Source organism: Pteropus medius, unplaced genomic scaffold (genome assembly GCF_902729225.1).
Source record: "Pteropus medius unplaced genomic scaffold, Ma_sr-lr_union100, whole genome shotgun sequence".
In the NCBI taxonomy this organism is placed as follows: Eukaryota; Metazoa; Chordata; class Mammalia; order Chiroptera; family Pteropodidae; genus Pteropus; species Pteropus medius.
The window spans coordinates 25,930,340-25,946,983 of record NW_024347791.1 but is presented as its reverse complement, the minus strand read 5'-3'; the positions used below and the strand labels follow the sequence as shown (position 1 = coordinate 25,946,983).

General features: G+C 30.9%; 1 protein-coding gene across 2 annotated transcripts; it reads right to left on the bottom strand.

Moving 5' to 3' along the window:
- Window positions 1-1,955: 1,955 nt before the first annotated feature.
- POU1F1 (POU class 1 homeobox 1) lies at window positions 1,956-16,444 on the bottom strand. Of its 2 annotated transcripts, none has more exons than XM_039878262.1 (6): window positions 16,179-16,444; window positions 13,194-13,265; window positions 6,549-6,773; window positions 4,619-4,783; window positions 3,747-3,807; window positions 1,956-2,858 (listed from the first exon to the last, which is right to left on the bottom strand). In XM_039878262.1, the coding sequence occupies exons 1-6, from the start codon at window positions 16,318-16,320 to the stop codon at window positions 2,648-2,650; spliced, it is 876 nt and encodes a 291-aa protein (XP_039734196.1). In that variant the 5' UTR covers window positions 16,321-16,444; the 3' UTR covers window positions 1,956-2,647. The 2 variants fall into 2 exon arrangements, with proteins under 2 accessions (XP_039734196.1, XP_039734195.1); XM_039878261.1 differs by having other exon boundaries at window positions 13,194-13,343; window positions 16,179-16,442.
- Between the last annotated feature and the right edge of the window lie 200 nt (window positions 16,445-16,644).

The following is a 16,644-nucleotide window of genomic DNA, read 5'->3' as shown; positions in this document are numbered from 1 at the left end:
CTGCTGTAGAAAAACAGATCAACTTTCCAATTTCCTCTCTGTGGAAGCTGAGTCCCATAAAAGGATTTAAGACCATTTCTTCTTAATTCCTTCAAGACTCAATTGGATCCAATTTGCCTGAGGATTGTGAAGTCTGATTTCTGGTACCCTATTGTTGTAACACCACACACATTACCTTCCTCCCACCAACATCATCCTCTCACGAACTTGAAAATACACACACACACACACACACACACACACACACACACACACACACTTTCATCTGTAAACACAAAGAATTTCTTTAACTAGACAAATCTTTCAATGATTAGAGATGGGAAGATCAATTTTATGAATGAGTAATCAACCACCTCTACCAGATAAAATTGAATGAACCAATAAGTATAAGTGATAAACAGATCTTTTCATTTTAATGGACTACTCTACTGAATTATTGAAGATTTACCACAGAAGAGCTCACAAGAAAATAAGATAAAAAGGCTGTATGGCTAAAGTCAGCTTTTAATGTTTATTCCCGAAAGAATGAGCACATAGATACTGCACAGTAAATTACATTTGTCATTTATTTAATTGCAATTTAGAATTATAAATAACTATTTTTTTTATTTTTTGAAAAGATCAATATCTATTAAAATATCTCAATATAGTTAGAAAATGTAGTCTTAAAACTCAATACAAATAAATTAATAGTAGATACCAATACATTTACAACTAACATGAATATCTAAATAACCTAAGAATTGTTATTTCGATATTAAGTATTATTTTAAAATAATTTAAGAGGAAAAATTGGTTCTCAATGCTAGTTGTATCTAAACCTGAAAATAATGATCTGTGGGTGAATGTTGATGATAATATGATTTAAATGTACATGTGTGATGATTAAGCATGCATACATGCTTTTTTTTGTTATATAAAATAAATCAGATTAAACAGTCCCAGCAAATTCATATTTAAAGTGCAAAAAATCACTATCCTGGATTTATATGGCATTATATTTTGCTATTTGCAAGTTTTAATGACGTGCACATATATATTTTTATCTTTGTATGTATACATGTACATCCTACTCTGCCTTTTGCAAAGTAAAGAATTCTTTCCTCAATTAATGTATGTTTTAAGCAGGTGAATTATCAAAAGAAGAAATTTAGACATCTACATAGCTGAGTAATTTGGAATTTACTCTTGAATAAGAAGCTTTTATATGTTTATTTTATTGTAATACCTTTTAGGTGCTAGATGTGTACTTAAGCATGAGTGATCAGGGCACTGAAAATTTTGTTGTTAATATATCAAAGTTTCTATCATCCAATTGATCGTGATTATATATGCACAAATATACATGATCTATATAGATTAAGACCTGTATGATACTTGGTTTTTATTGATATCACAAAAAGCAAGAGACGGGACAGTACAATTTACTTAGTAAGCATTCTAAGTCAATAATAAAATTTGGCTTAATTCTTATTTTTGTTATATAAAATAAATTAGATAAACACTGCTAGCAGATTTATATTCAAAATGCAAAAAAAGTTACTATTTGATGTTGATATCACATTATAGTTTGCTTTTACTTGAAAGTTTCAAAGAAGAGCATTCTAATAAATTAACATGTTTCTTGAGATGCAATTCCTTGAATTTAAAAGCTCAATATATCAATTTTTTATTAATAATAAATCATATTCCAACCAATTAAACCAAAAGTAATAGCTTTTCTTATAGGACCCCAATTTGGTGGGTTGTGAGATTTCAAAAATAAATTATGTTATTAAATTAGGCACCCTTCAAGTCTGTAGCCATTAACAGCACACCCCTTCATTTAACAATGAATAAATCATTAATCAAATTAAAGATTGCATGCCCACTATGACCAAATGCTTTCTCAGGCACTGGAGAAAAAAAACAGCAAACAAGCTGGCATCTCCCCTGTACTGATGTAGCCTATAGAATAGTACTTTGGGGCTCGAGACTCCATAAAGTGTATTTTCTATAGCTGAACATTAGAAAAATTAATGTCTAAGGAGAATAAAAAGATCATAATGTTTCTACAAATCTCTATTGAAACACTTCTATGAGTGCTATGCCCTAACTATATTAGCTTCAGAGGTATCACTTCTGATTAGGGTTATTCCTAAATGTAATAATAAAATTCTAAGGCACCTCTGGCTCTTATGTGCAAAACGTTAAACTATTAGAACTTATGGTAAGCAGGACATTGGTGATTAACTATGCGATATTACTGACTAAAATGTTAAAAAGCTAACATACATCCTTTAGAAAAGGAACCTTTAAACTAGAAGACACTTGTGCACATTAGTCAGTGTGTGTGTGTATATAGACAAATGACAGATAGATGATAGATAGGTGGGTGAATGGATAGGGAGAGAGATTGAGAAAGAGAATCATTGTTTTATTCCTATTATATCTTTGTGTTAAAATGTACAATGTGGCTTCTGAGAATAATTATTTTAAAGAGAATAATTTATCAATATAACTTAAATTTTATTTCTTAGAACATCAAAAAGAAAAGCTTCTGCAAACATTATTGATATAATTTTGAAGCCAAACAAATAACTAATTTTTGTTAAAGAAGAGAAAGGAACAAAAAATAGAAATTTTTGCGATTACACAATAAGAAATCTTATCTGCATTCAAGATTTTCCTTGGAAATAGTAAATAAACTCTGATTCAGACTTGTTTTCACTCGTTTTTCTCTCTGCCTTCGGTTGCAAAACCAAACTCTTACTACTTCTTTCTCAAGATTCAATTCTTCAGCCATCCGCAAAATCTCTTGAGAGGAAGGTTTATTCTGTTCTCCAAAGTGTCTCTCCAGAGCATCTTTAGCAGCAATACTGGGAGATGGGTTTGGGAGCAGAGGATGAGGTTGGAGAGGAAGAGTGAGGTTATGTTTTTAGTGATGTTTCTAGCAGATCAAAATTCAGTAAGACTGAATTTCCTAAATATTAGCATGACAACCAAACTTAAAGATTCTTAAAACACCTTTAAAGCTCTTCAACAAAGATAAATGTGTCAAACTTTTAGATGTTAGTCCTGTGCAGGGTACCATTATCAGAGTCCTGGATAAAAATAAGTAGAGAAACCCAGATTTTCTATGTTTATCCCACTTAATGCCACAAGAGGGTGCTGACTTCCTGAGGAGAGGAACACTTCTGTAGCCATTTCTAAAAGTCTCACCAGAAATCCCTTGTTATTTACAGTAGATGAAATGTTTAGTGAACGATCAACCAACCAAAACCTATATTTTAGCCTTTTTTTGTGTGAGCCTCACGGAGATTACAAAAAGATCAAAGAGCAATCTTTTTTGCTTTAAATTGTAAGGAGTCACCGTGGACTTTAAGATGCTGCAATATTGGTTACTAGTTTTATTTTTAATAACACAGATACCATATTGCCAGAGCAAGCCATATATAACAAGACATCAAAAACAGTCACCCTTTTTAAAAGTAACTGTTCAGTTTTTGTTTTATCCAAAATTGTGGAGCGAAAGTGTTCTCAAATTGAACAATACGCACTTTTTCATTAAATGTTTAAAATTACCAGCTCTTCGCTTCTCATGATTAAGTTATTAAAATATGTTTTTTCACCTTTCTTATTTTTTCAATTGACTTTATTCACCTTACATTTACATATTATATTGCACCTATATTACACTAAAAGCATATTCCATTAGTAAAATATATTTTTTCTTCCTCCAGTAACTTAATATCTCAAAAGCATACCTTATAGTTGTTCTCCGTTTCCTTTTCCTTTCATTTACTCCTGCTTTTTCATTGTATAAAGCTGTAATGGGGGAAAGAGGGATAATTACAAAAACAAAATAGGTTTAAAGAAAGTTTAGATTCGCATTTCAAGTTTTCTTTATAAAATAATGCAAAACAAAATCACTATATATTTTAATTTTAATTTTTTTCAATCTATGTCATTTTATATTACAAGCCCTAAATAAAAATGTTAATTAAGAAATAAATATTATCATTGCAAAGACAATTGTCTATAAATCATATCCCTACCTTACTTTTGTTGAAGCATTTTGCTCTAAATGCTCTCAAACCATTCTAATTTTCCAACCTAGACATTAGTAGGAGTACATAATTTTACCACATTAAATTATACACCTGAAATTAATATAATATTAAATGGCAACTGTAATTGAAAAATAAAATTTTTAAAAATGGCTCATTTAGCAATTGCTTACGTTACTCACTCGGAAGACTTGATGTGTATAAATGCTCTTGTTATACTAGTATTAGGTTATAAAAATGACTCATGTGTAACCACTATGGTATAGCACAGAGGCAAAAAAAAATAAAAAAACACCTGGATGTGTTAGAAAAATTCATTTTGCCACTTCGCACCTATGTCACCCTGTCTAGAAAGCTGTTCTTACACAGTTTATTCTCTCACTACCCTCTCAGTAAATTTATTTCTATACTTGCATTAGCCTTCTTTTAGTGTGATGAAACAAGATATTTATTTTTTGTCTCGAAATGAAAAACAAAATCAAACTGAACTTTAACATTAATCCTACCAACTAAAGCCATTGTTTTTAGGTTAAAAGATCACAGAGACTTTAGAGATATAGCTTTAGTACCTCCTACTTGCTCAGCTTCCTCCAGCCATTTGGATAGTATTGCTTTTAGTTTGCATGCGTTTTTAAAACTGAGTTGCAGGTTTTCAAATCGGCAGATAGTTGTTTGACTGAATTCAGAGCCATGCACAGCTGCCAGGGCTTCCCCAACATTTGTTTGGGTGTATCCTGTGGAAGGACAATAAAGGCCATTAGCTTCAGCTTTCAAAAAGCATTTGTTTTGGTCCAATATCACACAAATCTGTCTATCTTTCTTTGTCAATTATTAAATACTGCTTGTAGGCATATATTTGTTGGTAATTTAGAATTTTTCAGTAAGGTTCGGTGTAAAATTGTCCAATACTTCAAAAAATATTCCTTCTGGTTGATTATTTTTTTCCTACAAATCAGAAGAATTCAGATAAGAACATATGCCATTCATAATATTTAGTCATATTGTATAGATGTGTCATAAACACTTCATAAGACACTTAAACATTCTTACCCTCCTTGCTATTATAAAATATGATGATATATGCTCGAAGTTCTGTAGTACAAGTTGATATAAACCATCAATACCATATTTGAAACATTCACAATATAAATAACTCAAAATGAAGGTTATAAAATGCCTATTGTTGTGTTTTTCATATATAGTAACTACATATTAATTCGGGGCCTAAGGCTATATACTTTTAGGCATATAGTAGTTACATATGATATCCATCAATAAATATTATTGCAAAATTACCTGTGGTTTATTTCTTGAGTACAGAAGTTTGTACTATCATTTTTAATCCATTAAAAAAAATCACTAATTCATGAATTTAAATCAAGGTAGTTATGTTAAAAACACTTTTCAATAGAAAGTGAGCAAAGGTTGTGAACAGACAATGCACAGAAAAAGAATTACAAATGACTGTCAAACACATAAAAGAACACATTTCAATCTTCACTCAAAGAGAAATTTAAAATGAGATTACCATGAGGTATCACTTTGACCTATTTGATTTGCAAAGATCCAAAAAGCTAACCGCATATTTTTCCTTCAACAATTAATTATTCTATGGGCCAGTCACTAACTGCTGAGGATATGCTATTCAAGAGAAAACAAAAACAAAAACTCCTGCCTTCATGGAGATTATATTCTGAGGGTAGCAAAAGAAACATGATGGCAGTAAAATTTAATAATAACTTCTAGATAGACCAATTTGACAACATTTATCAAAATTACAAGTGTACATACTCTTTGATCAAATAATTTTGCTTTTAACATTTTTCCTATGCATATATATATATATATATATATATATGCAAAATGACATTTATGAAGTTAATCATTGCAGCATTGTTTTTAATAGCATGAGATTGGAGACCACACAAATATACTATCGGTGGGGGACTAAATACACTGTAAAATGGAATAAAAAAGAAAAAGAAAAACTCTTGAAAAGCTAATATAGAAATATTCAAAATAAAGTTAAATTTTTAAAATCTGTATAAAGAAATAAATATATGTATCTGCTTATATATGCATAAAATATCTCTGAAAGGATACACAAAAAAAAAAACTAACACTGAGAAACAGGAAAGATAAGCAGAAGAGATAAATTTTATTTATAATTTTACACCTTTGAATCATATGAATGTGTCATCTATTCAAAAGTTCGATTAAAATATAGAGAAAACCAGGCACTTCTAAACTAATCTTGATGTGGTTAAGTTAAAATAAGTGCCATTAATTTAAAAATCTATGTATTTTAGGCTATTAAGAATTTACAAGGAAATAAAGGTTTATGTAGGATTTTCGCAATTGGACTAACTTAAATACACAGTAGAGATGTAGAATGAGAACTGCCTTGGACTTTTGAGCAGAGTAGAAGAGACTGAACATTGATATAGTAAGGATTTGCAGACCAAGTTGTGTTCCCCATTGTTCTTAAAAAGTGCATACCTAACTTAATTCTTCTCACTTTAAATTCATTGGCAAACTTTTCAAGTTCTCGAATTTCTGGAGAATCCATGTCTATTGGCTCTTCAACCAATTTACTTTTCCGCCTGAGTTCCTGCTTGAAATCAGCTGCTGTGGGGTCCTCTGCCAGAAGAGGCTGGTGCATGGGGGGAAAGCCATGACTCAAGGTGTGGTCAGGAAACTTATAAAGACAAGGGGTTAAGCTACCTGTGAATAAACAAAGAAAGAAAAGGACAGGAACATTTGTAATTACTCCTCCCCTTTTCTACACAAGCAAGGTCTTCGTTTGTGAGAGCCCATTATTTTGCTATACCCAGCTTCAATCCTGAAAGGTTAACTGACATTCAGTCTTCTGAAGTAGAAGTCAGAATATCTTAGTATAAATGTGATTATTTATTTTCTACCTTCTCAGAGCAACAAAAACAAAGATAATGCCAAAGGAAAGAAGTAGGCAATTGCAAATAATTAAAATAGAAATAAGCAAATTCTCTCAGAAGCGTACATTTCCCATCAGTTTTTCTCTTAAAGACACTATTCCTGGGAATCTGAGGTTCATCTCTAACCAGAATATATATTTTGATCTCTATTTTCTTAATTTATTGAACAAATAATCTGTGATGTTTGTTATAATCAAGGCACATAGTTAAGTGCTATGCTGGAAAGTTTTATTAGAATTAGAAAATTTATTTTACAATGTTATCTATCAGTAAATGCCTAACTTCAAGGAGAAATAATTGGGTCTTTTTAAAATTTAACAAAGGCAGGTAAAAAGTGAATTATGGGAATATAAACTACATTAATATGGTTAAATAGATCCGAGGAGTGACCAAAAGGCAATTTTTAAAGTTCCATTAAAAAGTCACTAACAAGGTTTCTTGAAAAGTACAATGAAGTGATTTTTGATAATTATATAAGAAGCAAAAATAAGTGGCAAGGAAAGGTGGAATTCTAGGTGTGATAGGTAATCACCCATAAATAATGAAGCATTGTATTTATTGATTGAGTGAGTTAAATGGTAAATCACAAAATAACTAAAGTATTTAAAAATTTTTAAATTACTTCTAGATTTTATTCTTCATTAGTAAAGAAGAGTCTGTCTCAGCTGCGGAGCATGGGTGAGGGAATAATATAAGCCAATTCACACACATTTTATTTATGTTTTCTTCATCAATACAATACATCTTAATTGGTAGAGATTTCACTTCAATTTATATTAAATGACACGTTATAATTTATATTAAATAACACATTTGATATAAATAAAATGTTTAGTAATTAATCATGTTTCTTATGAGTATAAATAAATATTTAAGCTACAAATAAATTACTACAGAATATATGAAATAATCATTTTTGGAAACAATGAAAAAATACATCAAGAGTTTATGCTATCTATAATTTCTTTATAAATACATTCACAAATCAAAGATGTGAGTAATAATGTATTTTGCCAGAATATGTAGATGTTACAGTAATATATCAATATGTAATGAGTAAAGAATAGTGTAAGTCAGCAAATTGTTGGCTTATATTATTTATATGAGAATATGTAATTATAGTGTCCCTTTTTCCTAAAGATCATATTCTTTTTCTGAGGCAAAGTAAACATACAAGTGAGAAATTAAACAAAATGTCATAAAATAAATTAAGCTGCTTCACAGATGTAAAAAATATTTGAAAGAAATTACTGTCTAGAAAGTGTCATGCTGCTTTTACAAACCAAATTATCCAGTTTTACTTTCTAAAATGTCAGTTAATCATTTACTTAGTGCTTTAGTGGGTGGTATATTGATCAGACTAGATAAAATTTTTTTAAAAAGTATTATTTTAAAATTTATTACATAGCTCATTATTGAAAATGTTCATTACTTTTGGGGCACATTTTTAGCTTTCTATGAGTTTTAGATTTCTGCTCATTAAAATAAAAGAATGACTAAATATATATATATACATATATATATAAAACTCATCACATTTATTTTAGCATTTCTTAATATTTATCTCATTTTTTCTTTTGCTTATGACTTACAGAGTTGCTTCTTATATACATGAAAAAACTTTCACTTCTGTCATTATTCAGAAAAACGTCACTTAATATACTTAATGATGAAAAACTCTAAGAAACAATACAAACAGAGAGAAAAAGACAGGCTGCTGTATGATTTTGAACATTTAATGTATTTTAATGCATTTTGGGTAACTCATTTAACCTATGTCAAATTATTTTTATTTTACATAAGTAATTTGTTGCATATCTTTTACATGCAATGCCATGAGATCTGAACTTATTAGCAATCTTGATCATTATTTTCAATTTTTCTTGCTGATCATAGTCACATATTGCTACAAATTTTCTGTGTAACATTTGTGCTGTATTTATTTCACATCTGTCATTTTCTTATCATTATATAAACAAACCAGATAGGAAGGATATGTATTTTTTAGAATGCAATTTAAAATTTAGAAAACTTAAGTTAAAAAAATTGAATTAACTATGCAGTTGAAACTAGAACTGAACTCCAGTGAACACTGCAATAAACCACATCAAAATAATCACCTAGTTCATTTTCCAGGCAGTCTGTGCTCAGATAAATCTAATGACTTTCCTTTAAAACTTTTGCTGTTTAAACGTATTTGGCTACATTAAACAAATGTTTTCATACAAAAATATTATTCATTAAAATGTTAAAAGTGTGCCATCTCCATTTCTGAAAACTTTAAAGGTAGTTTATACATTATAAATACTCTGGAAAACAAACATTTAGAAAATAAATTTAAACAAGAGTCTATGAAAAGAACACAGGAAATACCATGTTTAAAGTTTTGACATCCAGAGCAAAAAGGAAAACATAATGTGTGATATATATATTTTTTTTTCTTTAAGTGAAAGTAACCATAATTAGCCACAGGGACACCATTTTTCTGGAACTAACCTTCAAGAGAAATTCATAATGACAGTCATAAGCATAGCCAAACAAACTGCAGTTTCTATCAAATGAGAGAAAGGAGAGAGTAGGGAGCCAGTGGTATGGTATATATAACAAGATATTTTTTAAATCTTTCTAAAGCCTGGGTTATTGAAAAAAGAAAAAAAGAAGAGGATGAAAGATGTAGTGAATATTGTGCGTCAGAGGTCTCATATACAATTGCCAAATCTTTAGTGCACAAAATTGTCTAGAAGTCTAGACAAGCACACATCTAAATAGCTTGGAAGTGTCTGCACGTTCTTTATAGCCCAAAGTAAATTTTCATATTGCGGATTAATACATTACAGCCTTTCTGAATTGCTCGGTATGTATTTCTGTGTAGTGAAGGTGGGAGAACAGAGATAAATCTTTTAAAGCAGGTAATGAGGATGCAGAGGACTGGCTTGCCTTGCAGGGTTCTGGCTCAGTGTACCATGATATGGGGCAAATTGCTCTTCTGTAGCATGTGGCTCTGCCAAATGCTAACTGACAACATCTCTGAGATTATGGACTTGAAGCCTTAAAAGAACAAACAGGGGAAGCAGAGGGAACTAGTAAAATATATCACCTTGCTATAGACATGTACAGGAATGTTCATTTAAATATTTTCATTCATCCTCCCCATGCATGACAATGTGAAGCAAATCATAAATTTGAATTTCATTTGAATCACATAAATTTGTTATATTTTCTCTTTTGTACATTGGTAATCCTAACCATGTACATCAGGGTTCCTCCGCTCGGGTTTGTAATTTAAGTTTATTTGGAATATAGCCCTGGCCATTTGTTTACATATTGCCTATGGCTGCTTTGCTGCTAAAAATTACCTAATTGAGTAGCTGAGACAGAGACTAAAAAACTTAAGAAAAATGCATCATGTTACTGCTACTGAAAGACCCTTCATAATCCAGAGGCAAAAGATCTTCAGAATTACTCCTTCCCCCAGAGTCAACATAATCAGAACAAGTTAAGGAAAAATAACCTCCCTACCCCACACAAAAAAGAAAAAAATAAAAAAGAGAGAAAAGAAAAAAAAGATTAAGAATGAAGAGATACCCCCAAGGTAGACTATTTCTCTATGTCAACTATCAAACTGATTTCTGTTGTCTTTTGCATTAGTCTGGTTGGAGTAAGCACTTTCAGCCATAGTAATCTTTTCTCTTATCCACTTCTCATAAAATAAGTGATCTTTTTGGTTAATTCTCAAACCTCAGTTATTTTGCTTTCCTCTTAAAATTACTTTTTAAACAAGGACTCGCACTAGGTCTTGGTTCGGTCGTCATGTAATATAACTTTGTTGGCTGAGTAAGCATTCATTACCATGTAGAGCTGATTTGCTCAGTTTCCACAGGATGGTGGGCAGGGTGGGCAGCTCATTGAGCTTATTTCCTAACCTTCACCAGGTTTAAAAACTAGTGAGCAGAAACAATCTCAGGTACCCAAGAATCCAAATTTAGAGGGTTTTTGTTGTTATTTTGTTTTGTTTGTGTTTATCCAGAAGAGATTTTGAATAGCATTTACAATTCCTGGGTTTTTTTATCTATACTGTTGGCAGTTGAATTACCGAAATTCTCAGAAGTAAAGGGACTGAAGAGGAATTTATCTGCGAGTGTATCTAAAGAGAAGACCAAAGGAGAAAGACAGCTTGAGTCAGTACGAATTAGCTATAACTGAAATCCAACAGAGATTTGGTACCCACTCAACTTAAATATGAAGAGACTGAAACTCAAGAGATGTTAAGTGACAAACAAGGTTTATAATTAGTTCATGGTGTGGCCAATTCATTGCTCTTGATTAGTCATTATCTTTGGTATGCCCACACCTGGACTATGTGGCACAGTGGATTAATATGATAATTAAAGTCTTCTCTACTAACCTTAACAAAATATTTGCTATCGTTCTTCCCTTCCAGTGGATTATTAATTTAATGAAATGCTCAAACTAAATGTAAGCATCAGAGCATGGATAATAAAATAACCACATTAAAATAAAGCAATTTCACATCCTTTGAAATATAGTGCTTTCTGTAACTTCACTTTTATATGAAGTATGTGACAATGAATCTGTCTTTTTTGTTGATGATTAGACACTTCTCCAGATTGTGTGGAAGAGGCTGCTTTGATGAACGCCTTGAGACTTCTCAGAAAATTCAAATGACATAACCAGGTTTCTCTTGTGTGTTTTATACCTTTCCTATATTATTTCTGGATTCCTGTGTTTTATAACTCAATTCGGGTAGCTTCTCGGGGGATGAAGGCAGGAGAGTTTAGATTCTCTGAATTTAATCTGCCATGATGCAAATACTAATATTGAATACATGTCAAAATAGAGACAGTCTAAGAAATTACAAAGCATATCACATTTTATTGATATTGCTTTAAAAAAATATTCAAATATCCTCGCTAAGGTTACTATGGTGAGTTTTTCTTTCAGTAACAAAGATATTTAATTTTGTTTTAATACCACAGTGATACCTCTAAATCTTAGGATAACCATTTGCTTTTGATGTCACTAACCCGGGTTTTGAGTCATTTTAAAAGGCTTTTCCAGAAGACACTCCAGGTTTGCTGAGTGGCTGCCCAGAGAACTTGTGCCAGCACAACCTGAGCTGCCTGTGGACTGTCAATGTGAACCTGAACCTGTTCGCTCCAATTTTGGAAACTGTAAGGATGTTAGAATTTTCAGGCCAGCTGTGAACTTACCAGGCTCCCAGGCTCTGGCCTTGATCTGGTGGGGAGAGAGGTGGTAACAAGAAACATCACAAATATTTGGTCTGTGGCTAATTTTATCTTTGTGCTAACCTCAATCTATTGTTGCATTTGCTGAGTTTCAAGGGTGCATAAAGTTGCACCTGGGTTCATGGAAATCACTGAAAGAACAGCAAGTCCTCTCCTCCAAGAGAGAGCAGCACATGACCATGTGCTTATCATTTCCTGTTTTCATAATCAAAATGTGGTGCTATCCACCCCTCATTCAAACATCAATAAATAGATAGTCTTGATCTAGTGATGTTTTATTTATTCAGAAGAGAAATGTGTGTAATTTCAACCATTTCTCTCTTTTAAGACTCAGAATCAACTCAGAACTGTCAGTTTCCAAGGGCTATTGTTAAAGCCACTGCAAATCACTTCTAGCCTTCAATATCTTATTTATCTTTATGGACCAAATCTCCAGAAGAAATACTGCAGTGAGGGAGATGTTTTAGAAATCTATGCTGTTCACTTTGGTAGCCACATAAGGTAATTGAACACTTGAAGTGTGGCAAGTGCAACCGAGCAACTGAATTTTAAGTTTGACCTCAATTTTAGTTAATTTACATTTAGATTTAAATAGCCATTTGAGGATAATGGCTACCATACTATTACTGCAGCAAACCAATCAACAGCATCGACAAGTGACAATCAGCGGTTCAACAGTAGTAAATTAGAATAAAAATCATACAAAGCAAACGAGTTAAGGATCACAGCAGTAAAGCACAGCATAGGAGCAATCAGGCATCAGAGATAAGGGAACATTTTAATACATGGTAGTTTTACCAGTAATTGCCAAAGTTAAGAGATCAGAATTTCATGATACACTCTGGTCAAGATTGCCTCAGACTCAGGAAGTCCATCTAAGAGTCCCCAAACTAAATCTTATATGTAAAGACAATTTTTCTTACCTGCCATCACTCCATAGGTTGATGGCTGGTTTCCATAATGACAGGAAGGAACAGAGTAATGAAGTCCAGTTGCTGTGTTTCCCAACATTGTCACGGAGAAATACGTATACAAACATTTAGAAGTTTGGGTCAAAGACAAAATAGACGGGACTGGTAAGAAAATGTATGAGGATTCAAGACATATTCATTTCATTTTAAAAAATAACACATTTACATGCTAATTCTTTAATTTACATGCTAATTTTTCATTCTCATTTGGGGGAAGTTGTCTAATAGGTTAAAACTAGTTAAAGTTTGTCTCAAATAATGAGATCCTAAATCATCACAGTGGACTATATATAGCCTTCATTGATTATCCTATGCTCTGTGAGAGATGACTGACCAGTTTGGATCTTGGCTAACTGAAAGTTGCAGAATTCTTATAGACTCCATCTAGTACAGACATTGCAACAAACTGACTAGAAGAATAGTCTCTTAAAATTCTTGCATAACCTAGTATTACAAAGTGTTCTTTCTCTGAAAGAATAAATAGAGAAATTGACTCTTGAACAGTCTTTACTTTTGCTTATTCTCATAACAAATTTAATTCCATTAAAGGGGAAATGGCAGAGCAACTAGCCTCCTATTGGATACAATCATAAAAATCCCAGTAGATTTAGAGGTTTATGAAAAACTTTTAACGATGCATGATGTGTTTATATTGATTTTGAAATTTTGAGATTGAAGGTTTTCTGAATGCACAAAATCAATTAACAATTCTAATAATAATGCTGGTCAAAAAATAAATTCATTGATCATTGAGTGATGATGTCTATAAAGGTTGTGCCTGGTATATAAACATAAACTTGTTCGTAAATAGTCATATACTTTGTGGAATCAATGTGTATTTTGGAAGTAAATTTGAATTTCTAATTTTTTTTATATCAAGTTTTAAACATCTGACTAAAAACATGGACTATTGACAATAAAATCATTAGCCAATGTTTCCTTATGTATTTTATTCTTATTTTCCTTCATATCCTAAGTATAGTGTTGGATTTTTCAGAAATATAATATAATCATATCTTCTTGAATAAATATTAACAATATTATAAAGTGTAGACTGTGGATCCTTTGAAAATTTTAAGATATAATCTAGTGATTAAAAATATGAGGTCTCTTCAAAAAGTAAAATATTTCTAACTATAGAACAATATTTAATATTTTAAAATATCTCTATAAATTTTTATTTTACAAATGACATGTAGAAAGAACTGGTCATTTTACAACATGTTACACATAAAAACCTTACTATGCATTTGAAAATTAAACAAATAACCATAAAACACATTAAATACACAAGTGCTTTTCTCATAACCACTATTTCTAATTCCTTGTTTAGATAATTACAGGTATATGATTATAATTTGATGGAAAAATAAAAAAAAATCAATGCTATTAGTATTAAAAACATGTTTAAATAATAGATACAATAAAATAGGTCATTTTTACACATTATAAAGTTTTCTACTTCATAATGTTTAAATACCTTTTGTTTTGCTAATTTGGGGAAGTTAGATAAATGTGAGGCCAATTTGCTAAATGTGTAATTTACTTATTTGAAAACAAATACATTTTAAAAATAAATTAAAGATTTTGAGCCTAAATATGCTATATCATTACCTCAATTCTAAATTTTATTTTAATTCTGGCCAAATCATAATCATACACTAGATTAAACAAACAATATATTATTCTTCTCATCTTCTATTTATAGAAAGATCTATTATTTAAAATATACAATTAGCTATGTTTTCATAGTTTAAATTTTTTATGGTACATAATGTTGGTTAAAATACTTCATTATATTTTCAAAAATATATTTGTGTGCACTTCCATTATTATCTTTCAATTAAGTTATAAGAATCTTAGGTAGATGAAAAAAACCTCTAATAATTTTACCAAATCTCTATCTTTACGTAATTTTATCTTTAAAATTCAGCTGAAGATTAATGCCAAAACTACATACGTATTCAGAAACTGCCTAATTATAATAAAAGATAAAACTTAACTCTTGAAATCAGAATATAAATTTATCAACTCAGATTTTAATTTCAAAAGGTATAAAATTTATTTCATATTTTGATTGCTTTCAGAACAAGTGAAAAGTTAACAGTATATTGCTATTTAATGGGAGAAATTTATTCAATTCAAGACTTTGTCTATTTATAATTCTACTTTAAAACACTTGTTACTACATAAAGAATGGATTATACATTAGCAAGACATTTATTTGGTTGTGTTTAAGATAATATATTTGGATTCTCAAGTTTAATTTTCACTTAAAAAAGTTATACGAGAAAATATTAAAACTTGGTTAGAAGTTGAAATCTCTTCACAACTCAATTATGGGAAAATTTAACTCAGTTCATGGGCTCTAAATGTTATATATTGCTTCTAGTTTTGATTTTTGAGTTTTGAATTATGCTAAAAAGGTAAGTTTATTATAATTATTAGTTTATTCTTTGACATCCATAATTGCTGGTAGTAGGAATTATTTAGTAATATGTTCTATGAGGTAAATGGCTGTTTTTAGAGTAGTAACAAATGTAACCTAACAAAACAAATTAATCTTTAAGTTACAGAAGTAACACTTGTAAAACACTAAATTTCTTTAGACTGTTTCTTTAGTTTTTCCCTTTATTTATAAACTTTCCATTAAATTGGTTTTGAATTAAAAATAGCCAAACTCATTGTTTACTTATGTAAAGAACAGATCTTTATAATCAAACCAACAATATTTAAATTATTACTTATTAATATGTTTTGAAAGATTTCTTAGACATTTGACTTCTTTAATATCCTTACTATATAACTGAAAGCATATTAAATGAAGGGGAAAAAAAAAGAAAAGAAAACAAACACATTCTAAACTAACAAGATTCAAAGTATCCATTTGAAAATCTTTACGCCCAGCTACTTGTAGATTGTTATTGAAGTCAGTACCTGTAGACATCACATTGGAGGCATGGTTGGAGACTGGTAGGCACTCAGCAGCACTGTGATGCATTATCAGAGGCAGAGTTGCAGAAGACTCAGAATTCAGAGGTATAAAGGTATCAGCCGAAGTAAAAGGTTGGCAACTCATCCCCACAAGAGAGCAGAAAAATGAGGAAAACTGCTACTCTTCAAATCAGAGTTTTATTATATTACCGTCTCAAAGGGCTCTTTCAAATCTCACTACCTGCATATATACATCAGGAAGGCTCTGAAGCACCAAGAGGGCGCGTGCTGGTATTTATACTGCAGGGAAATCCCTTTATGCATGTTAATCATCTTTTCTCAGGGGTATTGCTTTATCAATCTGAACTGCCTTCCTTCTAACTCAAGTATAATCTATGCCCAAGAGGAAAGCTGGTTCTGGGGTATGGACTGAGGGAAAGGAAGAAAGCTGAAACTTTCTTTGACAACT